This window comes from Tetrao urogallus (assembly GCF_951394365.1).
Source record: "Tetrao urogallus genome assembly, chromosome: 1".
Lineage (NCBI taxonomy): Eukaryota > Metazoa > Chordata > Aves > Galliformes > Phasianidae > Tetrao > Tetrao urogallus.
Window position 1 is genome coordinate 189,441,327 of NC_136813.1, and position 27,247 is coordinate 189,468,573.

A 27,247-nucleotide genomic window follows, 5' to 3' on the forward strand; every position below is an offset into this window, starting at 1 on the left:
TGCTTCAGCAAATTTCTTCCTGGAATTGGCCTGGGAAAACTATGACAAATCCTAAAAGCTCCAACAAAGCTCCAATAGTTCTTGTTTACCATTGTTTAGCAGATACAGGTGGGTGATAAAGCCATCACACTCAGATAATGTTAAGGGGGCCCATACAGTAGGCATAGAGGGGAGATACTTAAGGTAGGAAAGGGAAACACGTAAACAAATAGAGATGGAATACTAAAGGCTGAAGACGCATTTGGTTATGTAGCCTAAAGCAGTAGCAAGGACAAGTGTCAAGTGGAGGAGATGGAGCTTCCCTCTAAGCCAGTAAAGATGCATAAGGAAGCAGAAACAGAAATGGGTTTTCCAGAAAGCCAAAAACCTAGATGTCAGTATCTCTGACCCACCGCAGGCTGACACAGCTGAAAATGATGTACCCATACTATTTGCAGCAAGCAGAAGTATCAGATCTCTTTTCAAAACGTGTGTGGGTGTGAGAATGATGGAGGAGAGATAAGAGTGGGTGCAAAATCAACTTTTTGGTGCTAAAATATGGCTTCAGAGCCATAATTCAGAAGTTCTGCCTTGAAAATATGACTTTTTTCCTGATATAAACACTTCCAGAACCCTTGAATAAAAAAGTTTGAAAGTATCTATAGCTCCTCGAGAAGGAAAATGGATTTTGAGGCTTTAAATGCAGGACAGATAACTTCTGAAAAGCAGGATCTTTCACACAGTCTGAGCACAGAAATTTTAGATCATACTCAGATATTGTGAAAGGGAAAAATCAGGAATGGTTAATGTGCATAGGGAGAACAGGAAAAAGTCCTGATATTTGGGGTGGTTTCTCACAGAAACTAAAAAGTCCCATAGCAATTTCGCACCAGTATAGCTCACAAATTATCTACTGGGCAAGCTAGGGGAATAGGATAGCAGAGAAAAACAGAATAATCATCAAAGATGCCACTCAACTTATAACACAGGAAAGTTAGTGATCAGAAGGTTTAGTTCTTGAACGGCTTTAAAAGAGAAGCAACTTGATTAGCAATATTTAATAGGATGAATGAAAATAAAAAATCTGGTGCTCATGTTTGCCATCAGACATAAAAGTGCACTCTGCACAATTAAAAAAAATCACTGAAGAACCCAATTAAAGGAAAACACAAGGCAGGAGCAGCCTATAAAGCCCAGTGATGCTTCATTTCCTCAGCCTCTACAGCATAAGCAGGCGGCTGTACAATCTGAGCATAGGGATCAACCTACTTATGGTCATCGAGTACTAGGAAACTATTATTTGTATGACAACACCCAATAATTAAGGAGCTAATGAACAAACATTTAAAGTGTGTTAGGTACATTCAGAAATAATCAACAATTATAATAAAATAGATGTGTATGAAGGCATTTCATTTGTTGTGTTTTAAAGCACAAAACAACTGTTAGTTAAAATGCATTATGAAACTGAGCTGCAGGTTACACTAGGGATACCTAGCCATTATGGAAGCTTGGCTGAATGTCACTGGAGGCAGCATGTGAGTCTTGATGGAGTCTTCTAATTGTTACTGGGAAACACAGTAGGATGAATGGAAGATGATAGGTTCCACTTGCAGAGCAGAACAAAAAGGGAAAAATGTCTAAAAGGTTTCTATTGGTAAGTGTTCTGCTTGAGTTTTCATCAGAATGGTCAAAAGACATCACAGAATGATAGAATGGCTCACTCTGAAGGGCATCATGTAGCTCCAACTCCTCTGCCACGGGCAGGTCTGCCAACCACTAGATCAGGCTGCCCAGGATCCCATTCAACCCATTCATGGCTGTATGAATGTCATTTACCACTAACATTAAAGCGTTTCCAACTGAAAGTAAGAGCTGCTACACACCAGAGAGGAAGAACTGTGTAAGGCATATTGCAGATGGCTTATTTTGTACTTACATCTTGTCTTGGCCTGCACCCACTCTTAGTGTCAGCCGAGGAATAACTGGTGATGGAGCCGGAACAACTGGTTCCACCTTTATCTGTGCAATGGAATAAAATCACCAATCAAAGACTGTAAAGAGATTCCCAAAGAATATTAATTACAAGAAAGCACTGATAGAATTAACCAGAGTATACCAGTTCAATGAGACACTTATGACTGACATTGCTGTTCTCATCTTCGTGGTGCAGTGTGGATGGTTACACCTTGTTGGGAGCAACACGGAAATATGAATTCTAGACTAAAAAGTTATATTGAAATTTCACTGTGTTTGTAACAGCTCACACACCTTGTTAAGATTTAATATTTATTTAGAGAGACAAAAAAAATCAGTTAACAATGACATGAAATGCTTTGACCTTAGTGCTCAAACTTGACAGGTGTATGCACGTTTTTTTTTCCTGAGATACACATTCAAGCAGTTACTACTCAGATTCACCACATAAATTATATTCTTTAACAAAATTAGACAAAGAGGAAGCAAATGAACCTCTAGCATCAGCTCTGAATGCTTCACAAAGTGTTATAGATATAACAGAATCACTGATTTTTAATGGAATTCAGCTAGGTTTCTAATGGATATTTTTCAGATGGAAATCAGATGGATTTCCTGCCTTGGTAGATTCAAACCACTTGAAGACGTCCTTAAATGCTTGGAATTAATATCTTGGAATTACTGACTTCCATTGAGCTAAACGAAGCCATTGCTTTGCAACACCTGTACAGCATCCTCTCAGATTTTATGTGTGAAACTCTAATGATTTCCTATATATGAGTTGCTCAACTTATACTAAGATACATGAAAAGAAGTGTATATACATTATACATAAAGAGAGAAGGAGACTGATCTCGTTTTGAGCACATGCATCATCGTATTTCATAAAATAAGAATGTAGTGGAATCTGGTCCAAGAACTTGAAAGACAAAAATAGTACGTGTACACTAAAAGGAAACCTGAGTAATTCTCATTGGGAAGAATCTGCTTTAAAATGCTTTCCTAATGAAAGGAAAGACACCATTGATTCTAAGCACAGAAAGCAGTGCAGGAGACGGGAGGCCAGAGTGGAAGGACTCAGTTGGGACTTGGAGTTACTCTAAGAGCACTCCATGGATATGTATTAGCCTGCTTCATAGGCTACTCTACTCTCCACTCTTTTGTTTATACAGCACAATTTTTTGTGACATCATTCCCCTGCAGTGCTGCAAGTTTTTTCCTCTGGAGCTCCAAACGGCTGGAATGATTTCACTGCTACTTTCCATAGGTAAGCCTTTTAACTGCTTTCCTGGCACCCTAAACTGTAGCATCACCCGCAGGAAATGAATCCTGGGCACAGGAGGCTCAGGTATGCGGCTTTGTGTACTGATTACGTACTGTATCATAGGTTTCTCCACATCCTTTTCTGTCATGGCAATTTCAAACATGAAACTTCCTAGGACAGGCACTGCTGCTTAGCACCGAGAGACACCCATCTCATTAGTCCTCTGTATTAAGATTTTTGCATTACTACCTGCATATCAGGAAGAGGTTCCAAGCAATGGTGGCAGAAGAAAAGCACGTAAACGACTTTTTAGTGTAAGATACTTACATCGTCTGCTTTGAGAGAAAACTGTGCTCCACAACAATCCAAACTATTATCTTTTGATACAAGAGGAGAGAAAGGGTTTGCAGGTTGGAGCAGAGGGCAAATTAAGGAGTGTTGATAAGTGCATTGTGGATACCGTGGGCATGCTCTACATCGGTAGAATTTTTACTTGCAAGTAAGAGGAGTTTATTTGGGGACAGCACTGGCAAGCTCTATCTCGATGCTACGATAGCTCCATTCCTCACGCAGCAGTTCCTCGACTGCTTTAGTTTACAGCTCAGAGTATTAAGTTTAGCTGGAACTGGGTCAGCAGCTGCCTCACGAGCTGCTCAGTCATTCCTACAGCATGCCCGGTAATCTCCATCATATAAGCAAGGTGTAATTGCTTCAATTGTCTGCTTTTAATTTGGTAATGCATGCAAGACAGCACCCTTGCTCCTAGGCTCTTCTGCAAGCCTTGCCTATATTTCCTCTTCTTCGGCCATCAGCCTGTCCTTTTGCAGCACACAGTTAGCTTATTTTCAGTAGAGTATTTGGTGCTGCTCTGAGTCTTCCTATCCAGCAACTTGGGACAAAATTACAAGGAAAGCTCTGCAATATGCTTAAATTCCCCAACAGGACGGGATGCATGCTTACACAGTAACTGTAACTATACAAAATATATACAGAAATGCTACCATGGATTCTTATACAGAGTTAGATCTTTTGTTTAAGCATAGTACTACTTGCTAAGGACTGAGTTACGTAATGACTGAGATTTTGTAATGGCCATCAGCTGCTGTCAGCTCACAAATCCAACCTTCCAGGTTGTGCTTCTGCCTCCAAAGCTCAGCATCTGAGCAGTAACTTGATCATTTGCTCCTACAGCATGACTGCTGGCTAAAGAAGTCATTGTGTGAACTAAAAGCTAAATTAAGGAAACATGTACTTTTAGGGGTTAAAACGAAAGAGCAGCATTCTGGAGTAATACTGGGAATTGGGGCCAGCAGAAGAGCATTTACAGTGGATTACTAAGCTTCCCAAATCACCAAAGAGGTAAAGTCCAGCAATATAAGACTCCTTTGTAGCTAACTAAAAATACATTGTCAGTGGATTTGTCCAGTTTTATGTATAAGCAATACTTCTTTCACCTGAACTAATACTAGTAGTCATATAAGCCCCTTATTGCCATGTGCTGCATTTTTTTTGCTAATCTTCAAGGATTTAGCTTCTTTGCCACATACCTCAGGGCACCAACTGATAAAGCTCTAACTCTCCATTTTTCCAGGACACCAGCAGTGCGGCCTTGCAAAAAATGAAAATCGCTCAAGAGATTTAAAGGGGAAATTTATTTTTAAAATCCTGACGACTTGCAGCAAAGAGGTGGATTTTAAAAAAGCTTATCTATCAAGAATCAGTTTAAATTTTAATTCTATCTGGGGACTCTTTCATGCATTCTAGCTTTAAAGTTTATCTTTTGACAGGGACTTTTTGCCAAGGTAATGGGCAGCTTTGTCAATTTAATTTGTCCAAGTTTTTATTGCTGTTGGACTCCTTTTCCTAATACATATATGTTTGGTCTCTGTTGAAGCTTTACCAGTTTATATTTGTTTGTGTAGCTTTTATATTGCTCTAAAACAAATTAGATGGAGAGATTTGGGGAACAATGCAAAATATACGAAAAACAAGCAACTTACCTCCATTATCTATGTGTGTACTTAAAGAGAAAAGTCTGCAGAAATTCTCAGTCAGATACTGACAAAATGCCTCGAGCATGAGGGGCAGGGAGAAAGCTGCCATGTAGACAAAAGGAGGAGTCCATGCAGCAGCTTTGCTGCAAGCTAAAACTCAGACATTAAATTAACAGGGACAGCTGGAACACCACCCTGTCAATCACTGATCCATCCATGGCAGACAAATGTTAGTTTTCCAGATCACCTGGATTCTGCATCGAAAATCCATTTTCCAACTTGAAAAACTGGTGTAAGTTTTGAAACCAGCAGTTTGCTTTAAATCTGCCTGGTAGCACACCAGGGTACCGTCTCTCACAGCATCAAAAATGGATAGCAAGGAATATCCCAAGTCCAAGCTTGTACAAAGTGTGTATTACACTCAAAGCAGGACGTAAAGAGAATCTTTGTAAAATCAGAACGTAAGCAATGCTTCCTAATGCTAAGGATAGAGATTAAGGAAATCCTGTATCCAAGGTTATCAGTATCCAAGACAATCTCTTTCTTTTCTGCTTTTTTTTTTTTTTGTATTAACAATTTAATGCACAATATAAGTTTAAGTGACAAAAAGTACAGCAAACCTTGAATTAGGGAAGTCATCCCTAATGGGATTTTAAATCAGATAACATGCAAATACGCTGGTTTCATTTTTTTATATATTAAAGATATTCTCAAGATTAGGTGATATTGGAAAGAAGGAACTGTCTTTGGCTGATACAAATCAGTAAGAGCTACAGGAGAAGTAGCTCAGTCTATTTGAAAGTCAGGTCTCCCTTCTTCATCTCAAGCTTAAAACTCTAAGTGAAAGGTGATATTTGAACATTCTGAGTATGCATTTAGACTACAGGTTGACAACAATTTTCTTATTTCCATCTAACTGAAGCAACTCTGTGGTCTTCCTAATAGAGGACTCAGTAGCTCTGATATACAAATAATGACTTATTCCAGGGTGGTCTGTTCCTCATTTATGGCCATCTGACCAACCTACAGACTTCTACAAACTCTGAAACAGCAGGCTTCTAGAAACTAAATTTGAATTTTATATGAAAGGCTGTTGGCCCTACTAGAGAAAATCTACAGAACAAAATTTGGGCATTGCAACAGAGCATACATTTGTTCTGCATTCTGCCAGTGAGTGTAAGTCTTGGCTTTTCTAAGTGAAAAGTGAGTTGAGGAAAACCAGAAATCTCATGCAAAACCAAACCAAACCAAATCAAACCAAAACCAAGGCAAGACAATCTCATATTTCGAATTCACCAAATTGAGCTTCCATTCTTTTGCTTCTCAAAGAAGTGGAGCAATACCTGAAATTTCTGGGGTACTTCTTACTTTGAGGTGTTTTTATTTATTTATTTATTTTTGTTTGTTTCTTTCAAAGTGTATGAAGTCTGTGGTCACATATCTTACGTAATCAGATATGCTTCTCAGCAGCAAATTCAGGAATCCATGTGCACTTATCAAACAAGTATGCCATCTCAGCTCTTTTAAACAACTCACCTTTTCATGTTTATGTTTCTCTTTTTCTTTCTCCTTCTTCTCTCTTTCCTTCCTCTCCTTTTCCTTATCCTTCTTTTCCTTTTCTTTATCTTTCTCCCTTTCTTTCTTTTTCTTCTTCTCTTTTTTGTCTTTTTTCTTCTCTTTTGGTTTTTCTTTGTCCTCAAACAACTTTTCAGGAAGCATAGGAGACAAGGAAGGTAACATACTGGGAAGTCTCATGGCAGTTGGTGTGCTGAACAAGGGCAAAGACATTTCTTTGGGAGGTAACACAAGAGGTGCTGATGGAGGCTTTATCTTATCTTCCTTACTCTTATCTTTAACTTTCTCTTTGTCTTTCTTATCCTTGTCTTTTTTGCCTTTCTCCTTCTCTTTCTTCTTATCTTTATGTTTTTCTTTCTCTTTTTTGGTATTGCCATCTTTCAACTTTACTTTTGTGTCAGCATCCTCAAAGTCTTTTAGTTTGAATTTATAGGGATCATGTTCATCATCTTTGAGAAGTTCCTTCCACTGAAACTTTGCCTCCTTGTTTGCTTCCTTGTCTTTATCCTTTTCCTTGTTCTTTTCCTTCTCCTTGTTTTTCTCCTTGTTTTTCTCTTTATCTTTTTCCTTTTGTTTCTCTTTCTTTTTCATTTTTGTCCTCAGCTCTTTCTTCAGTTTCTTTTTTACTTCTACAGATGAGGCCAACTTGGTTTTCTCCTCATAGACTTTGAGAAGAGGTTCTGGAGTTGGCGGTGAAGCAGAAGGAGAAGAGAAGTAAGCGAAGTTCGCAGGTGGATTAGAAGGTGTTCCCATGTTTGCCTTTCGAATGACCTCATCAATCGAGTCATCCATTGTCCATGAAATGTCTGAACTTGAAGTCCCACCTGATGGAGGTACCGGAGTTGCTCCTGCCTTATTAGAACAATTAGCAGAAACAGAAGGTTTAGGAGTTGTAGTTGTAGTCTCCGAAACAGAAAGTCTTTTCGGACTGGTAAAAATTTCCCCTTCTGACTCAGAACCAGAGGAAAACTCAAAGGGATCGGGTTCTCGTTCAGCACATGCACGAGCAATCACAGCATCTATTGAATCATCAATAGTCTTGTCCATCACTGGTAATTTCTTAGTCTGGTTTTCAATATTTGGCTTGGTCACAGGCTCGGGTGGTGTCTGTCCTTGTTTTACTTGAATGTTTTCCTTTCCTATTTTGTCACTTAATGCAGCCAGAGGGGTTCTACTTGGTGTTTCGGGCTTAACAGGTGGTGGGGGAACATGAACAGGAGCCTTTGGACTTTTGGGACTTTTTGGGCTCTTGGCGCGACCTGGTGACTTTTTTTCTTTGGATCCAGTTTTTGGTGAACGTATGGGACTTCCAGCAACCACTGGTGAGGGAGTAGTTTTAGGTGATTTTGTCTTTTGTCCTGGAGAACTTGTTTTGGACTTTGTCTTGGGTGCAAGCGGCTTTGACTCTAATGTCTTGGGGGTTGGCACTTGTGATTTTGCAATAGGAGCCAACATTGGTGGTTCTGGTGAAGGAGGGGCTAAGTCTGTACTGTCCTGAACATGAACTGGAGAAAGCATTGGAGGTACTTTTTGAGTGTTTATTGAGCTAAGAGGCTCACGTGGTTCCAAAGCTCCATCTGGAGCGTCTCCTTTAGAAACGGATAGTTTTGGTCGTTTCATGGGTGGAAATTCTTCAGCATCAGGACTTTCTAACGGTCTCTTGCTCAAGTAATTTTCATCATTAATTGCCTCGTCCTCTTCCATATCTCCCTCTTCTTCCAGCGGCACCTGCATGGCCTCTGCAGATGTACCTCCATCAGTTGGTACTTGCTCCTCTTCCTCTTCTGCAACAAAGAGAATTTTAAAAAAGCATTAGGGATAATTCAAAATGCATTTTACAGAAACAAATAAGCATCAAAAGTTCGTGTGCATGTTAGCCCTCATGTGCTACCTCTTACATTAACTGCCAATAAAACCACTTCATACCAGTTTATTTGAAAGAAAAGTCAGGAGCTACTTCTGGCTCGCATCACCTGCTGTCACAACTGGAAGGTCCCCCCATTCCAGTGTAACATCAAACACATGAGAGAAAGACATGAGGGCAGACCTCACCCATAGTGGTAAACTTTCCGGAGCAGGTGACATATGAAAATGCCCTGGTTATTTCTTGCTGCATCAGTTTGAATTACATGAACCTGCTTGATCCATTTTAAACTATGGAAGAGAAGTCAAAGTGGCTTTTTTTTTTTTTTTCCCCTGTAACAAAGTGGACTGTGAGGTGTCATTTAAGTAAAATGCACTGGAATTAGCTGTCCTGTTTAAGTATCACAGAATTTTGATGGTGGATTAACTACTAGGAAGATGTCTTCCTAAACTGGATTTGTTTTTCTTGAAGCGGTGCAGCCTGAAGGATGAAGCAGCAGACTGAGTTTTGCTCAACTGCCAGGATCTGTTTCTGATTCATCTTAACAGCTTGCTGTATGTGGACATTAGTTATTATGATTACATGGGAGCACCCCTGTGTCACTGTGTGTGTGTGCTGGTTTGGATCAGGAGCACACCTTTGAAATTCATCTCCCCATCACCCTGCTTACTGGTGTTTTTTTGCATCATGGAGCAATTCTGGAGAACATAAACTGGATTCCTGCTTTACTGAAAGCAAAATGAAAGATATTCTGTCAGAGGAATACACCTAATGCTTGAGTTGCAAGTGGACACTCAGGCTATGGGACCAAAAAAAGCCAACTTTTGAAAATAAAACAAATCCTGAAACATGAACAGTTATGAACATCAGGCACTATTTAAAGCTAGCTAGTGGACGTCTCATGTATGGTTGCTCTGCTTTTGATAAATTATTTTGTTTTTCAATTGCAATTGCTCAATTTTTCCTACATATACCATCGTCTTCAGTCTCACATGTGTCACATTAGAGTGCAGAGAAGGGAGAAAATTCACTCAATATCTCCCAGAAAATCCATGGCAAGTTTGAGAATGAGAACCTCTGATCTCCTGAACCACAGCCAAGCACTTTATCCTCTTGGCTACACTTCCTCACTTTTAAAATGGAATTATTTAAGCAGGAAAAAGGATTCCAGGTCTGGAATAAGAACGTCCGCACGGGAGTTAAACTGACACATTTACATTGCTTGTAATTACGTCATTACATCCATGCTGGTTACATTCCTATGCAGACAACCTCAACTCACCTCACCCTGTGGCCGTGTTAACCCACCTGCAAAAATGGGTGAATTCTGTCCAGCAGAATGATATCAAGTGTCCTAAGGTTCTCAAATGCAACACGTGATAAAAAACATTTATCACGACAGCAGATAAAACCCAACTTCTTAACGAGCAGGAGGTTCTGAAGAAGCAAACACTAATGCTGTTTAAAGCTTCGTAAAACAGCATCTTTCTGAAATATCTATTTTTGAGGCATTTATTTTCAGGTCTTCTATGCTGGAGTTTCTTTAATGTGTCAACGCTCTAATTTAGGAGAGTTCAGTCAAGAGCCCTGGGCTGCAGCACAAATCTTGCCAGCATCACAAATTAAGTAAAATGAGCTAGCAACTCTGGCTTTTGCCAGGGCCCAGAGGATTTACAGCAGCCAGCCCAGAGAGGAGACTTTGCCTGAGGATAAAGTCTTAGCCTTCCGTGAAAAACAGAAATGTTAGGGAGTTAGGTTTTGCCTGGCTGGGCACTGACATTACGTTTTCGAAACAGCAAAGTTAGAGTATAACTGAGAAATCACTGTGGGCCAAGCCTGCACCTGCTATGTGGGAAAAAAAATCTGCTGCCAGATCGTGGAAGTCATTTCAATCTCTGTTTAAGCTGTTGCAGAAATCAGTTCCCTTCATCTGCTCAAAATTGTTTTGGGGATGAAGAATTAGCATTCATCAGATGTCATCCAGCACTGGTTGCTACCAAGCAATTCCCTCCCAACCCATTTCAGTCTAATTTGCTGCTGAGAGTTTGTTTTCCTTTTAAATTTTAAAGAGAGATACAGTTTAAAACAAACAGGATATATCAGAACTGGGATTTACAGAAGTCTTCTGCCCTGGCCACAAGGCAAGAAGTGTAGCCAAATTCAGACATCAGGGAAGAGAGGGTTTGCACATACAGACTGAAAACATATTTTCATACAGAAACCACAAGGATAAACAGCTGTGCATCACAGTCAATAAAGTGGAAGAGAAATTCCTGCAACTAAGAGTAAAAAAATTTCATTTACTAGAAAAATTAGAGTATTTTTGCTAAAGATTTCTGCTTGGTGTCTGCTTCGGCAGTCACTCTGTTACACTGCGGTTCACAAAAGGGCACTGCAATATTTCATATTTGTGTAACTCCTTCCCATCCCAAGGTGCTTCTCATGTTTTACCTACGCAGGGTTGCTGAAAATGAGCAGCTGCTGGATCAAAGGCAAAAAAACAGTTTCAGAGGAGGTTTGGAGAACAGGAACCGGCGTTTTGTGCAACAAAAAAGAATGATGCTTATTTTTTTTTATAGAAGGCCAAGTAAAGTTTGCACCGGGCCCAAGAAGTTTCTATGATCTTGTGTGGAGATGCCAGGGAAGGGCAGAAGAGGTTAAAGTGCAGTTTGTAGAGGTGAGACCAGAAATTGGGGTATCTTGGCTCCAGCTTTCATGCACATTCCTGCAAGCCACAAAGACAACTTAGCAAGGAAGCAGAAGCATTACCATCCCTTTTATAAGGACTTAGATTTGCCCAAACATCTGGAAAAAATTGTCTGGGTCAGTCCTGAACAATCCAGGGACTAAGGAAGCTCACGAGCACTTAACTACTGACACACATTCACCACTTTTCAGACATGCTCAGATGACAATCTGGAATCCTATCTTGGTCAAATGAAACCCAAATTTCTCTTGGAACAAGGCCATGGTCTGATCCTCAGCAAGGACTGGTTTTCTGCCAGACAGCAGCTTTCAAACCTGAGCCACTGCAGCTGTGCCCATGGCAGAACACAATAAAGCACTTTTTTGTTTTTCTTCTTTTTTTTTTTTTTTTTTTAATTAGAGAAAGTGAAATCTCTGTCTTATATTTAAGAGCTTTTGGGCCCTGTTTTCCTTCAGAAGGATTTACATTGGAGCAGGAACCAAATGTGGGAAAGCATCAGCCTTTAAAGGCAATCTGCTTGACTTGGTGATGAGCATTTAAGACTGCGTGACTCCTTTTTACCTTTGCCCATCTCATTCGCTACCAGGCACTTTTCAATGGGCAATCCTTTGTGCACCAGATTGCTTTTGAACTCGCTTTACTGTGATGTCTCCCTGTTTCCAACCACCTTATTAATGATACTCCTCCTGAGTTAGCATCTATAGGTCAAACGGATATCACCTCGGCCATCTGCCCTAATAACTCTCTCCTGTAATGAAAGAAGACGAGAGCTGTTTGGGAGGTTTCTCAAGATAACAGATATATATATATATTTGTTAGAGAAGTCAGTGCTGGATCAATATTAATGCTCACGTTACTAAAGCTCCACAGAGCAATTGTTTATTATGTCAGCCGTCCCCACGCGCAGAGCCTGAGTTCAAAGGACCCAGAAGTGACAAGCTGACAGCTGTTAGCACTCTGCTGATGAACGCAGTGTTTTAAGAAAGCCTGTCCTTCTTGAGCAAATCAGAGGCAATGAGCAGGACATGTAACACTGGTTGCTAAACTGGAGCAAGACTTTCACTTCCAGGGAAGGACAGTTTTGAAGGTAAGGAGCAAACACTCCAGCCCTCTCTTGATGCAAGTCTGCACCATAATCTTGGGCTGGTCACACCGTGTTCTGCTGTCTTCCCATTAGATAACTGATGACAATTTCAACTCACAGAGGTGCAGTAAAATCTGAACTTGATAAATACATACCTCCTCAGGACTGCAGGAGAGAGAACATTACAATGAAAATGCAAGCCATAGGGATCTGTCACCACTTCAAATGCTAGAAAAATTCTTACGCTGAACAGTTTAGGCAAGAAACCAAAACTCCTGCACCTTTCTAACAAAAAACTACTACAGAAGCACATTTCCTTCTTTGTACACCATGTTCCCATAGTACAGCAGGGACTCCAAAACCAAAGGCTTATTGAATGTATACCTTCTTAATTTGGCCACAGCTCAGTTTCAGGACAGCAATACTCAACACTTCAGTAATAAAGTTCCAAGATCACGATGCTCTGGGGTCTGTTTGTCCTTACATCTGAGCCAGAGGTACAGGAACAGAAATTCTGTCCTTATTGCACAAAAGGAGTGCAACGACCCATACCATGCTATGGTGCTCTTCTGGCTGCCCTGTTAGAGGAGGCTTGTTGCAATTTCAACAACAGGTCAGATTAAACTAAAGGCACGAAAAAAATATATGCAAAATTATTCCAGTTGAAGAGAAAAGCACCTATGGACAAGCATTTTTCAAGCAAGAAAAACTGTGACACAATACATATAAATAAAATTTAAATTCATAGAATATCCCAAGTTGGAAGGGACTCAGATGGATCACCAAGTACAGCTCCTGGCTCCATCGAGGACCTGCCAAAAATGAGAACACGTCTGAGAGCCTTGTCCATATGTTTCTTGAACTCTGGCAAGCTTGGTGCCATGACCACTGCTCTGGAGAGGCTGTTCAGTGTCTGACCACACTGGTGGCAAGTGGACGGTTGGACTACGATGTTCTTGGAGGCCTTCTTTAAGCTTAGTGATTCTATGATTCTACAACCACCTTCTTGGTGAAGAACCTTTTTCTGATATCCAGTCTGAATTGCCATTCACTTGGTCAACACTAGCCTTTTTTGGGTATCTTCGAAACAGCACCACGAGCACTGACATCTAAAGGATGTTCTAAAGAACATGGCACAGAGCTGGAAGATCTCTGCTCAGCCCACAGCCTGACCAAAAGCTTACTCTGTCTGTTGGCCAGTATTGCTTTTAAGGAATGCTTCAGCTTATTTTTTGGAAACCGGTTACTATTTCCCTATTTTACAGAGTGGTGATAGCATAAGACCATCTAGCTAAGACCTAGAGATATAAGAATAAATCAATTAAATGCACAAAGCTCTGGCAGGTAACAGTTCCTGTGGAAGCCAACCATATTTATTAAGAAATGCAAGGTTTTGGATTTTGTATTGATAATACCTATAGTATCAGTATCAGCTGTCATAGCAAACCCACAAGGATAGGGTTCTGAATGAGCTGTTACTTCCATGCAACTCAAACCTGCTTATTTTCAGCAAATGAATCTTTTATATACCTTACATATCTCTTGTATAATCTGTTGTTTGTTTTTTAAATATAACTTGAACTTCCACTTTCTAAAGGACATTATTTTAGACCTGTCAGTAGCTCATGCATGTCTTTCACACACAGCTCTGTTTATATCAGGTCTTTGCACTGTGGGGTATCAAATACTTAAGTATGAAAGCTGAAAGTCTCTGGGTTTTTAAGGAAAATTCAGACTCAGGAAAGGAACTAATGTAGCAGTGCCTGCATTGAAATCTTCAACTCCAATTGAAATCTTTCATTCCAAGCACATGCTCCTCAAGACAGCACGGATATCAAGTTGAAGGTTTTATATACAAGCCAGCTCAGCTTCTCAAATGCAAGAGATTGTTCCCACCCCAACATATGAAACTTTAAAATGAAAAAAATACCAACAATTTTCATGCAGACTTCCAAAATCATTTTCCTATTGTCTAGACAAAGCACAAGATTAAGCTAAAGATACCTTTTGGGAAATTTTAAGTCACTAAGTCAAGAGCTTAATACACTTATCATATTCTAATAAGTAGCAGCTATTGACTTCTGCTAAAAGTGAAAGGCCTTTTTCTTATGCCACAATAGGTTTTATCTCTTTAACTTGTAATAACAATGGCTTTTTCCCAAAACAAACAGAAAGCGTGCTTGTAGTCCATAAAGGAAATTGATGGAAAAGCAAGAAAATTCAATCCTGATATCCTACAGGCCAATATCCTGATATCCTAATGCAAAATGAACACACTAAGAAATCCTTGATATATTCTGAGCTTAAAATGACAGATTTATACATATAATTTCTCCAGTGTGCTAAGACAACTCATCACTGACGTGACTTGTTTACCAAACAGATGCACCATCCACCAACTAAAGGAGATCAACCAACCTAATACCAAACATTGACATTTTCCAAGCAGCACTCTTTGAGGAAGAATGCTGGTAATACTGCACCATCACAGGAGTTCGTTTTCCATGTATCTCTGACCTGACCACTGACATTAGGGCCACAAAGATGGTGAAGGACCTGGAGCATCTCCCCTATGAAGAAAGGCTGAGTGAACTGGGTCTGTTTAGCCTTGAGAAAAGAAGAGTGAGAGGGGACCTGATCCAGGTCTATAAAATATCTGAGGTGTGAGGGGCAGAATGGCGAGGCCGAACTCTTTACAGCAGTGTGTGGAGACAGGACAAGGGGAAACGGCCAGAAACTGCAGCATAGGAAGTTCCGCACAAATGTGCTCAAGAACTTCAGGGTGAAGGTGACGGAGCACTGGAACAGGCTGCCCAGGGGGGTTGTGGAGTCTCCTTCTCTGGAGACGTTCAAGACCTGACTGGACACCTACTTGTGTGACCTGGTGTAGGGAACCTGCTTTAGCAGGAGGGTTGGATTTGATGATCTCTGGAGGTCCCTTCCAACCCCTACAATTCTGTGATTCTGTGATTCTGTGATTCAGTGATTGCCATTGAGTTCACTCCAGTGCACTCTAAGTATTTTCTAAAATGGAGAAAGCACAAGCATATTTAAAAGAAAATAAGAGCTTTTGGATCGGTTAGTGATTTTGTATGCATAAGTAAAACACAGTGAAGAGGATGTGAAAGGTGCTTTAAGTCAAATATCCATACGCCTTGGTGATATTTGAGAATTTTGGCCTGAATGAATGGGCGGTGCCTTTTACAATCTGTACCAACCTGGACTGAGCAGGACTGACAAAGCTGATACATACTTTTACCAGTCACTCCAGAAGTAGTCCTTACCCTGTCAAGAAGATAGAAACGATGAAAACTCCCCTGCATGATGAAATTTTAAAATACAGATGATGGCAATCATCTGGTTGAGGACTCATAAATTTCCACACCTGTTCAGTCACAAAGCAGTTACCTCTCCACTTTCTTGAACAACTGCTTCACATTCCTGGTAAGGCATCTCTTGGTATGAAATCAACAGAGAGATGCATGTTTTGATGCCAAGAGGAGAATAAAAAATGCACAGTTCACCAGAACCAAATCACAACTACTAAAGGTGCAGTTCTACCTCGCAGTATTGCTTTAAAGAAATACAATCCCATTATTTCTTTTGCTCTGGTTTAAACATTAATACAGGAAAAAGTGGAAATAAAATAAGATTAAAATAAGGCGAAAATAAGAAAGATCACCTGTTAGCTTGAATTCTAACCATCAATCTGATCTGTGATGCTACTACATAACCTTTTGGGCTAGTGGAGTGCTGAGAGAAGTCCTGCACCTTCTTTCTTCTATTATCACCTTTCTCCACAGTGAACTGACTTAGTGGCTGACTGTGAAGGAAATACATCTGGTATGTATGTGCGGGGGGAGGGGATTAGAGAGATAATGTTGTTTTTTTTTTCTGTTCAGCTGGCAAAGCAAAAAGCCTGTCTCAAGCTCACACAAACCTAAGGGTGTGGGAAATAAGACAGAGGTGCAGAGCATCCCTCATCGGGCATCAGATCTTGGCTTAAGGTATGGCATAATGCGCTGCTTTAGCTCCCAGTGCTGCTCTAGGATACTGGATGCCATGAGAAAAACAGCTTTAAATACTTACAAGCGGCGGTCCTCATTATAATATTTTTTAGAATATGCAATGTTTATCAAGCCAAACTACCCAAGATTCTTGAAACGACACACCCAACTTCCTGCTGAAGACAGAAAAACACAGTTGGCAGATTGTTATCAGCTGCACTCACAATCTCTCTGACCTGACAAAATATCGGTCCTGCATTCGTGCTGCACACAGCAAGCAAAATTCTGTATGAATTAAAGAAGGGAGACTTTACTTTCTCTCTGACTTCTTCATAGCAAATCAACAGTTTCTGCAGATTACAAATACATATACAAATAAGTGCATGCGCACAGCAGGGTTATGCTAATGTATCTGGAGCTGAAGACTTTGGATGTAAAGCAAAATCAACCACAGAAGCATCTTTAGCAAGTGATCGAGCAACACCACGCGTGAGAACCAGGCAGCTCCCTCCATGCTGCAGGGCAGGCTTTATTTTGTTGTGTTTAGTCACCTTGGTGTTGCTGTCCGCCACCTGCAATGAAGCCTCTCCCCTGACATCTGCAGAATAGTGTGATGTGAGCACCTCCACCACCTGATCCAAACGTGCAGCTGGAGACAGGGAACCTCCACAGCAGGATTTGAACCAACCTGCATGCTTTTTATCATCCTTCTCGCTCCCTCTGGGATGTCCAGTGCTCAACAGAGTGGGGAACTTGCCCAGGTGTATGAATGCAGGCATTGAGATTTTCTCTTTAAAGGAACATTTGACTTCCAAAAAATGAAATTATTAGCAAAGACAAGGTAATTAGGCAATGACAATTCATACAGTACAACCAATCAATAACACAGTACATTAGTGAGACTGACAGAGGTGTGAAACTGATCTGTTATAAATGGCTATAGACTGACCAGGAAAAATGCAGCATTTTCCTAACATTCGGCACAATAAAAAACTAAAATGCTATATAAGCAAGCCAACCTGAAATGACACCTAGTATTATAAATGGCCTAATCTATATGTTAATACTGTTGTATCACATAACTGCAGCAAGACTAAGATAACAATATGACTTTGGGGTTTCTATGGCTACATCCTGGGCTAACGTGCCTGAAAGGCCTTGCTGCTGACACCACACAAGCTTTCCGAGTGCTTCTCTTTGGTTATTTATGATATGATTTATGATAACGACAACATCTCCTATTTTCTCCCCTCGTCAGATACAATAAATTGCCATCGTTAATCACCGTTCTTGCTCCAGCTATGATTACAATAGTATAATGGGGACTAGCTATGGTAATACAGAGTATTAAGGGGTTTTTCCCCTCCTTTAAAGAAATATGCACAAGTAGATCTTTGCAGCCAATGTCAATACCTATAGTATTTTAATAATCTTCCCACAAGTATTTCTGGACAAGATTTCTGTTAGGACTGAGATTCTGCACCATTCCTTTTTGAAAAGATCTAATTTGTCATCTAAAGACCCCAAATCCATGTAGAATTATCGGTATCTCATAACTCTCAGATGTAATGGGAGGGGTTTATATGGATTTTTCTTGACAAAAGGGAAGCAGACAATCAGTCTTTTCACTGTGCACCCACACATCTTATCCTGGCTGAGCTTTCCAAACCAGCTTCTGAAGTATCACAAATGTTACTAAAAACAAATATACTAAACCGACATATAAACATTTCGAAGAATTTTACAGTGCTTTTCCTTTTCTACATTACTGTCCTGTGTAAGAAAATATACTGCTCTACCTTTAAAAAATTCCTGCGCTAAAGAAATCCCCAGGTGTTAGAAAACATTTGAGGAAGCAGCTATTTCTACTTACAAGCAAAGGAACACTGTCAATGTTTATTACATTGGGCCCACATGTACTTCACCCATCCTAACATCTTTTACCTGGCCTTGCTGAATTTGCTTGAGCCCTACAAAGATTTGCAGCCTACACACACATCTATACGTACTTGGATACAGATGTAAGAAATACTGTGGTTATTTCATAACTTATTTTGCAACAGGGCCAAAGAACTGGAGGGAAGGGATGGTGGCAATGTTCATCAGCACAGTAAAGAAGTCCCAGCTAAAAGGGAGCACTGAGGGACATGGTTAGTGGGCACATGGGGATGGGTTGATGGCCAAACTAGTTGATCTTAGTGATCTTTTCCAACCTTAATGATTCTGATTCTGCAAAAAATGCATGACCAGAAGGAAGCTTTGGCTCAACACAAATCAAAGACCACCAGCACACTTGCTGTGAAGCACAAAAAGCAACTTTACCATTGTCAAAAGGTGAGTAGTGTTTGCATCATCTTCAAATAACTTTGCTCAACAACTCATTTGGCCACTAATTGTCTTTCTACTCCTCTTTCTATTGTGCATTACTTGCAATTGCAAGGGCACGCTCAAAACTAAATGATAAGCTGCTCAAGGCAAGAACTATATCTGTGATTTTCAAGGTGCTTCGGTTTCTTGTGGGCACTGGGAAGAAAGAATACAGACTATTTTTTTCAGAGACACTTCCTTACATTAGATTGTCTCCATTGGATAAGAAAGGGCACATTTCCCAAGCTAACTGAGAAATATTTTATAAAGCTGAGAAAGATGGGGCGAAGGAGAAGTTTACTTTCAAAATACAAATAGAGATAAATAAAAACATCAATCAGACGCTGTGCACGAAATAAATGGGAAGAAGTCCATCTGCACTGTTTGGCAAATCCCTAATCAGCAGTATCTATCCATCAGGGTACAGCTGAACATACATTGTTGGAACTTTCAGAAAGATTTACCCTGATTTTGACTGGAAGTTCTCATTAAGGCTAACAGAGTTATTATATTTGCAAAGTAACAAAGAAAAAAAATAAGCACATACACCATACATAGATGTGTTTACCAAATATTCCAGCTGCTAGGAATTGGGCAGATCAGATAACTTCTTTAAGGACACCAGCAGCAATTAGGAAAACTGTTGTCATCCACAGCAATGTGTTTATTAAGGTAATTAGTTACTCAGAAATACACACACACAGTTCCAGCTATGGCTTTGTCTGAACAGCATCCGAAAACTCACAAGTTTGTGCTGACAGCACACAGCCCAGGACCTCAGTGCTCTGTGCTGGTAGGATGTGCCTCAGTACAAAACCCCACACTTGCTGGGAAGAATTCTGAGATACAATACGAATCCCATAACAAACACAATCTTCTTGATCTAGCAGAGAAGGAAATCACTGATGATAAGGCTTTAATAAAGCTTGACAAGCCTCAAAATTAAATTTGCTGGGAAGGGTTCACCCCCGAAACAGATACTTTCAAGATTTAAAGAGAGGAAAATGTTTACTTTAAGAGTTTTTCCTTACAGCTACAAATCCCATTAGTGACTCTCTTTGTCTCTCAGCCTATCTGCTTTATTCTGTATGGGAACACATGTTATGTGTCTGCCTTCCTCTGTAACCTGCCCTGCAAAAGGTGCCCATCAGAAGGGAAAAAACTCATCAGGCAGCACGATCACCTATACAGCTATATGGCAGCACTTCTCAGTGGCACTCAGCAGCCATTTGGAATGGGACCGTTCAGTCCTATGCTGAAATTAGGTTTAAAATGCTGCTGTCAGCATTGCTGGAAAAGAAAAAAGTGCTGGGAGAGCATGGGGTGAGCGTGCTGAGTAATAATTCTGCAGGCAGCTTCCCCCTCCAGCACAGAAACTGGTGCAGGAGGCTGGAGGAAAATTTAAACCACAGCCAATTTAAAACCTCCGCTTTTTACGGTGACCTTATAATTTTTCAGGGACAGCTGCTAAAATCTATTGCTTCTTTCTGCAGGACCTCATGGATCACGGCAACATCTTCAAATAAATCTCACTCACAAGGGAGCTCAGAGGCTTAGCACTGAGCAAAGAAGGCTGCTGGGTGCTCTTCCAGAACGAGAGCTTTTTGGGGGACAACATGAAAGGCAAAAGCTTTTTGCAAAGCCATCGTTGCAACCACAAAACAATCCAGCAGTTCTGCAGCTGCTGCAAGCCATGTGAGCTAAGCAAAAAGCAGTGCAGAAACCAGAGCAAAAGGACTGAAGAGCCATTCAGAGATATCAGAGCCAAGTATGTGAGGAGAGCTGGGGTGATGGCTGTGTGAAGGCTGTCTGAATGCATGCATGGCTGTCTGAAACATCCAGGAAATATTGTCAAATTTCAAAATGTCTAATTTCAGAAATATTTATCTTTTAAATACAAAGTTACGTTCTGACATTGACCAAAATCCAACAGTAAGGCTGCACTTTATGCTCAACACACTCTGAAGTATGCAGCAGCCTTCATTTTGAAGCAAGGTCTGCCCCAGTGCTCTGAATGACCTTGGCAAAATTCTTAAAACAAAACAAAACCAAAACACTCACACAAAAAAACAGGACCTCAAGCTCTAAAGCTATTTTAGAATCAACTTTGAATAATTGTCCCACAATAGGAGTTTTCTTGATTAATTGCATAAGATAAGGCCTATTTTTCCTTGCTGGCCTCCAGTGACTCCCTCTACTTCCCATAATCACTTTTGTCTCAGTCTTCTGTTCGCTGGGAACCGCTAAGAGAAAAATCAGAGATACACCAACTCCATTACCTGAGGATTAGCCAAGAGATAACCCTATGTATTCCATTACTGACCATTATTTGAGTAATTATTCAATCAAGTTTAGGCCATGTGAAAGATGCACTAATTGTTTTGTAAAGCTTGCCCGAGCTGCATATCTGAGGGATGCAACTTGTGTCCTTTAGCAAAACAAAATGATGTTCTGATTGCAAAGGAAAAAGGGAAGCGGTTTGTATTGAACTCTGCTTTTTTAAAACCCTAATTAGCCTTAACTAGAAGTTAAGGATCTATTTTGATCAAGTTTCTGCACAAGCTGGGTTGCATGCATATGCTATACAGAAATTCTGCAGGATATTGCTTTTCCATCTAAATTATTTAAAAAGTGGTACATGGCAATTAGGTTTCTAGCAGTTTACAAGATAAGCATCCTCTATACAGGAAAGCAAGGATAGCAGAGAAACAAAGACACCAACCAGTAGGCTCAATTTAAACAAGAAACGCACACACATCAGCACTAGACTCAGATGGGCTTGATATCCTATTTTAACTGAATTAATGTCTTCTAGCTAACTAATATTTTTCTTGGACACATGGGAGAAATGAAAAAACCTTATGAAAACAAATTTAGTAAAGGAATTGGCTTCAGTAGGCAGTTTTACGTAACATTAACTTTCCACTCAGATATTAAAAAAGAAATCCCTCATTTTAGAGTTGTCAGATTCCCATGTAGTCTTCCTGTCTCATGGACTCAAGGCCTGCACCTCCCAAGTGCCTCTGGGCTGAGAGGGAACCAAGTTGCTCAGGGGAGCCTGAAGATGCTCCACAGGGAGTAAAAAAGCTACAAACTGAAGACAACTTCTTCATCTCAAGATACAAAACTTCCCTCAGTTGCCATTCACTGCAACAGCATTTACAAATGGTGGGAAATAAATCCACAAGTATTTATTTGACCATCATGCCATGCTTTCTTAACCCATGCTCTAAACTCGCTGTCATCAAACAAAATCTACAGCCTCTGTTTTCAAAAGTCCATCAAAGATCACCTGCACTAGATCTCATACAGTGCCTTGCACAGGTTGTTTTCTAGACACAGCTTCACTGCGATTCTAAGACAGAAATAACCTGTGAACATCCACTGTGGTACTCTGGTGACTTTCAACCTAAGTTGCTTCAGTATTTTCCAGTTCGTGGCTAATGCAGACAGAGCTCTCACACTGCTTTCAAAAACTCCAATTTCAACCACCTTCCGCTGTGTAATTTACAAGCCAGAAGTTGGACTTGATGATTCTTGTGGGTCCCTTCCAAAATGGGATGTTCCATGATTCTATGAGTTTTGGGAGACAGAGATTTATCTATGGGAGTGAGAACCATTTACCGGAAGTATTTACCAAGGTAGTCTCAGGATTCAGGCAGAATGAGGTGTGCTCAGCCGTGGAGAGGCAGCTCCTTCCGAGGTAGGATTAACAGAACTGTTGGGGAAGCTTGGGTTTTAATGGATAAATTGTCGCAGCGTACGCTCAGCCAAACTCCTTTGCTGATGAACAGGACTTGAAATTTGGTGGGGAGGGGATTATCCTCCTGCTGTGGCATGTAATTTTGAAGAACGCCCACCCTATTAATCTAGTTAGGTGCCAAACAGTAAGCAGTAGTTTGACCCAAATCCTATTAGCAACAACAATCTGTCATTACCTCCTCTCCCCAAAATGAAATATGCTCTGGGATGCGTTACAGCAAAAATAAATTGAAATGAGGGAGGTTCTGTGTATTGATTTCTCTCTCCTCCCAATTCAAATTGTAAATCTGTGGGGGAGGGACCTGACTTACACTTGTAAATTACTGCAGTTACCCACACTGTCCACAAATAAATTATGAAAAACAATGAAGATTTTCTTTCCCATTTTATTGTTTCTTCTTTTTGTTTTGATTCTCTGTTTTCTTTTGTCTTTGTATTTGCTTCCTTTTGTTTGGTTTTCCTTGCCTGCAACTTCCAAAACCCACAAAACATTACAATTCCTCCCTTTTTCCTCTCCCACATCCTAAGCTTGCTCTGTCGCTCACATTTAGCATAAAAATAAAAAATGGAAAACGCAAGAACACGTTTGGTTTTTGTGTCATTTGTTACATTTTCTTGAACAGTTGAAGGAAATCGGTGGCTAGAGAAAGACAAAACTGAAGTCTTGTGCAAAGGACAAAAAATGCAGAAAGCTGATGAAGTGTTGGTCTGTAAGAAGTAATGAAGAGAGGGGAAATGATAAAGCAAAACTAAAGCAGGAATATGGGAAAGATGGGGATGTGGACACATGGTCTAAGACAGTGAGGAACAAGTCAGAGAATGAATGAGGAGAACTGCCTGCTGAGTTGGTTATTACAACACATGGTGTACATCCTGCAGGCTTTGCTCCCCAAATACTCATCTAGGCTCATAGAATCTTTTGAGTTGGAAAGGACCCTTAAATGTCACCCAGTCCAACTCCCCACAATGAACAGGGACACCTTCAGCAACATCAGGTGCTCAGAGCTTGGCCCAGCCTGACTCTGAATGTCCCCAGGGATGGGGCATCCATCACCTCTCTGGGCAACCCCTTTCTGTGCACAGGAGTCTCCCCATTTTTGGGTAAGATGATACGTCCTTCATCTTCTCTCAAGGGCAAATACAGACATGTGCATTCAGCCTTCTGTTGGACATGAAGAAAAGTAAGATTTATTCAGAGCTCTTACTCCACAGTAAGACAGAGGATCCTTCTGCTCAGATGGGACTGGAGATTTCTTTGTTTTTCCTTAATGGCATCTTTGATTCAGCAGAGATCACTTCTCTGTTTGTCTTTAATTTTTTTTTTTCCCCTTCTTTAATCTTATAGATTAAAGATTATTTCATAACAAAGTGAGAGAAGGAAAGTTCTTCCTTCTCTCCCTCCCCATCAAGAGCTGCCATGCTCTGAGCTGACAGACAGAAAGACAGAAGGACAAGAACCTCAAATAATGGCTGAGCATCTCTCTTTGAGACAAATCAAAAAGACCTGCCAACATTTCTTTTTGGAGGGACCTGCAGACCTCTAAACATAGAATTTCAGATTCACATAGATTTGAATTTGTTTCAAGGGCTAGATAAGACCCTAGCAGACATCAGATTCTCATTCTATTTCTTAATTCCCCCTCTGCCTCCATTTATGCCTCCATTTCTGGCTTAGAGAAACAAACACAAAGCAGTGGTGTAATTTGTGTACACCCAGGAACTCATTAAGTTCATTAAAATGACCTCCAGAACTGTGGGATGAAGTAACAACAAAAATAAAGCACTAGGAATTTTACTACAATAACAACTTGTTTCCCTTTGCCATAAATTCTTCATGGGTCTCTAACTCACATTTGTTACCATGGGATAAATACACAGTTCTCTGGCTATTGAGGCTTCCCACAAAAATCTAAGATTTACTCAGCTATCTGCACAGAAAGCTGTCTTTAAAATCTATGTGCCTTATAGGGAGAAAGAAATAGAAAGTTTGTGAGCAAGAACAAGGGGACACCTTCTTAACCACCTCAGAGAGAAAGGTGTTGCCAGGACTTGCACATATATCTTCTGCAAATTAGAAAAGAAAAAAAAAATCACTTATCCTGGAAAGTGTTAGGAACTGGGAGGAGGAAAAACAGGACAATTTATTCTGGTCACCTGAAGAACTGTAAATACATTATTTCCATTTTTGATATGCTAAGCAAATGCAAGAAGATATTGTCCTTGACATATAACAGACAAGCTGAATGACAAAATAGCAAAAAATATCATTTATCACAAGCAATACGATTAATAAGCTTTATGACTGCTCAAGAATTGCATGTATTTAGAGACAAAAGATACTCAACTCAGAATAAAAGTCTAAATTCATTCTTGCTCACGAATGATATTTTTGCCGATCCACTGCTTTGGATATTTTGCATTACCAAACCCTGACACTTCAGGATAACCTGCTCATCGCAGAATGGCCTGGGTTGGAAGGGACATCAAGGATCAGGAATCTCCAAACCCCCTGCCTCATGCAGGGCCACCAACCTCCACGTTTAATACCAGACCAGGCTGCCCAGGGCCCATCCAACCTGGCCTTGAACACCTCCAGGAACAGGGCATCCACAACCTCTCTGGGCAGCCTGTTCCAGCACCTCTCCACTCTCTCTGTAAAGAATTTCCCCTTGACATCCAACCTAAATCTTCCCTCCCTCAACTTCAAACCGTTTCCCCTTGTCCTGCTGTTATCTATCCTTTCAAAGAGTTGATTCCCCTCTTCTTTGTAGGATCCCCACAGGGAGCCTACAAACTGAAAGGCTAATGCCACAGCCATGTATTTTTACAGGCTCTTCATCTACAAATTGCAAAGAGTTAGCACAGACAACTCTGGCCACGGGGCTGTGACTCAGGTGAGAATGTCTATCAACTTGTGCTTGACTCACCACTCAGAAAAGGTTTTGTTTTCAACTTCAAAATGAACATCAAAAGGACTCTGAGACTGTAACATCCACTTGTCTACCACATCCTTCCTTCCCCTGTCCCCCCCACTAAGGATTAGGATGGAGAGAGACGAATTATCTCCGGAGAACTATAAAAGATAGAATTGATTTTTGGTAAGAACTCCAAGGAAGTTCTTAATACGGCCTTATCTCTGCGAGTAATACAGAAATGTTCCTCCGCTGAGTGAGCGCGTATCTTCGAAGCTATCCTTGCCAATGTTATCTCTACAGAAAAGCGGCTTTGAAGGATAGAAAATAATATATGTTCCCCATTGGTTGAAAGGGAACAGTGTCAAAACTTGTAATACGGACTTTAGGTTCTACACCAGGTATTTCCATAACTTAGGGGAATTCAACAAGTTTGCTGCTGTGATGTTAGCGTGAGGCCAAGATAAGATTTGCCCATTCTGAACAATGGAGTTTAATAGCCGAGGCACTTAAAAGCCCCCACATGAACCCAATGATGTGGCATTGCCCAAATTCACAAACTCTTGCATGTTCCTATTTTTCATACACCATGACTTTGCAAAGCTTATTGAAATCTTAAATTACTCTTCAAATATCCATCATCTGGAAGTACTTCATTGAAGAAAAATGTCTGCCTAAGGAGAAGCAATCTCCTATCAGACTAGTAAGAACACATGGAAAAACCCAACATAGTTTTGGATGCACAGAAGTGCACAGGACCCTTCAATAACCACAACGCTAGGTCTAAGAAGAAATATTACAACCCCCTGCAAAGTGATTCTGATCCCGGCTGCAAGAGTGTTGACACAAATATTATACTGTACTACCACTAATGATTTAGCTTCCCTACCCAGCTCTGAGTGGTCAAATAGTTGATTTTCTAAGAAACAGATGCCTCTGTTCCAAAAAATGCAGTTTCTAAGACAGATTTCCTGAACTATGCATGAATCTCCAAATGTCATCCCCTTGCCAGCACAGGGCTATGTTCACATCTAATACCTTTTTATTTTCGGGACGGGACAACTAACCCAGAGAATATACACATAAAGCGTCATGCAATCTCACAAAACAAACCCAATCTTCCACTGCAGCCGAGCAGTCTGGATTGTGACAAAGCAGAACTTTTTGGTCTTCTACTGAAGCCAATAATTTTGCTCCTCGGACTCCCAGGATTTCTGCTATCTGATGGAATATTTAAGCAGAGAATTCATTCCCCCGGCGGCTCAGCCACCCCACTCCGGTGTTCAATGAGCTCTTGTGTTCTATTACAGAAGAAATGCGATTTTCTGCCCAGCTGGAAAATGATACTTTTTCCCAGTGCAGAGATTTGCACCCTACTCTAACCCATCTAAATAGGTCACAGTCACATTTTCACAAGGCTACCAATACATCCCTTCATAAAATGCAAAAGCTTACTGCACCCAGGGCAAAGACTATCTTAAAAGTGGAATAAAGCCGACTGTCTCTTTAGTGAGAAAATATTAATAAATCAAACCAAGGAATGCGTTACATCTCTCTATAAAACCTCTTTCCCCAATTCTGTGGTCTGGAAAAGCCCTCCTATATCTCCTTTTCTCATCAATTTTCCTATTTCAAGTCGATCTGAAGAGCCTACTCTGCCGGTGAGCAGCTCAGCGGTGCTTGGCAAGACCCAGTTTCTGTCTCACTAGCATCCCTCTATCAAATGGGACTTACTGATAATTTCCCCAAGTGCCT

General features: G+C 40.5%; 1 protein-coding gene across 1 annotated transcript in view; it reads right to left on the bottom strand.

The window, feature by feature from the left end:
- The window catches only part of TAF3 (TATA-box binding protein associated factor 3), a gene marked incomplete at both ends in the record, with an annotated part of 111,536 nt that overhangs the window by 18,267 nt on the left and 66,022 nt on the right, over positions 1 to 27,247 (bottom strand). Inside the window, 2 exons of the mRNA XM_079549740.1 lie at positions 1,919 to 2,001; positions 6,751 to 8,573. Of these exons, the coding sequence (XP_079405866.1) occupies positions 1,919 to 2,001; positions 6,751 to 8,573 (1,906 nt within the window). The remainder of the gene's footprint in view (positions 1 to 1,918; positions 2,002 to 6,750; positions 8,574 to 27,247) is intronic.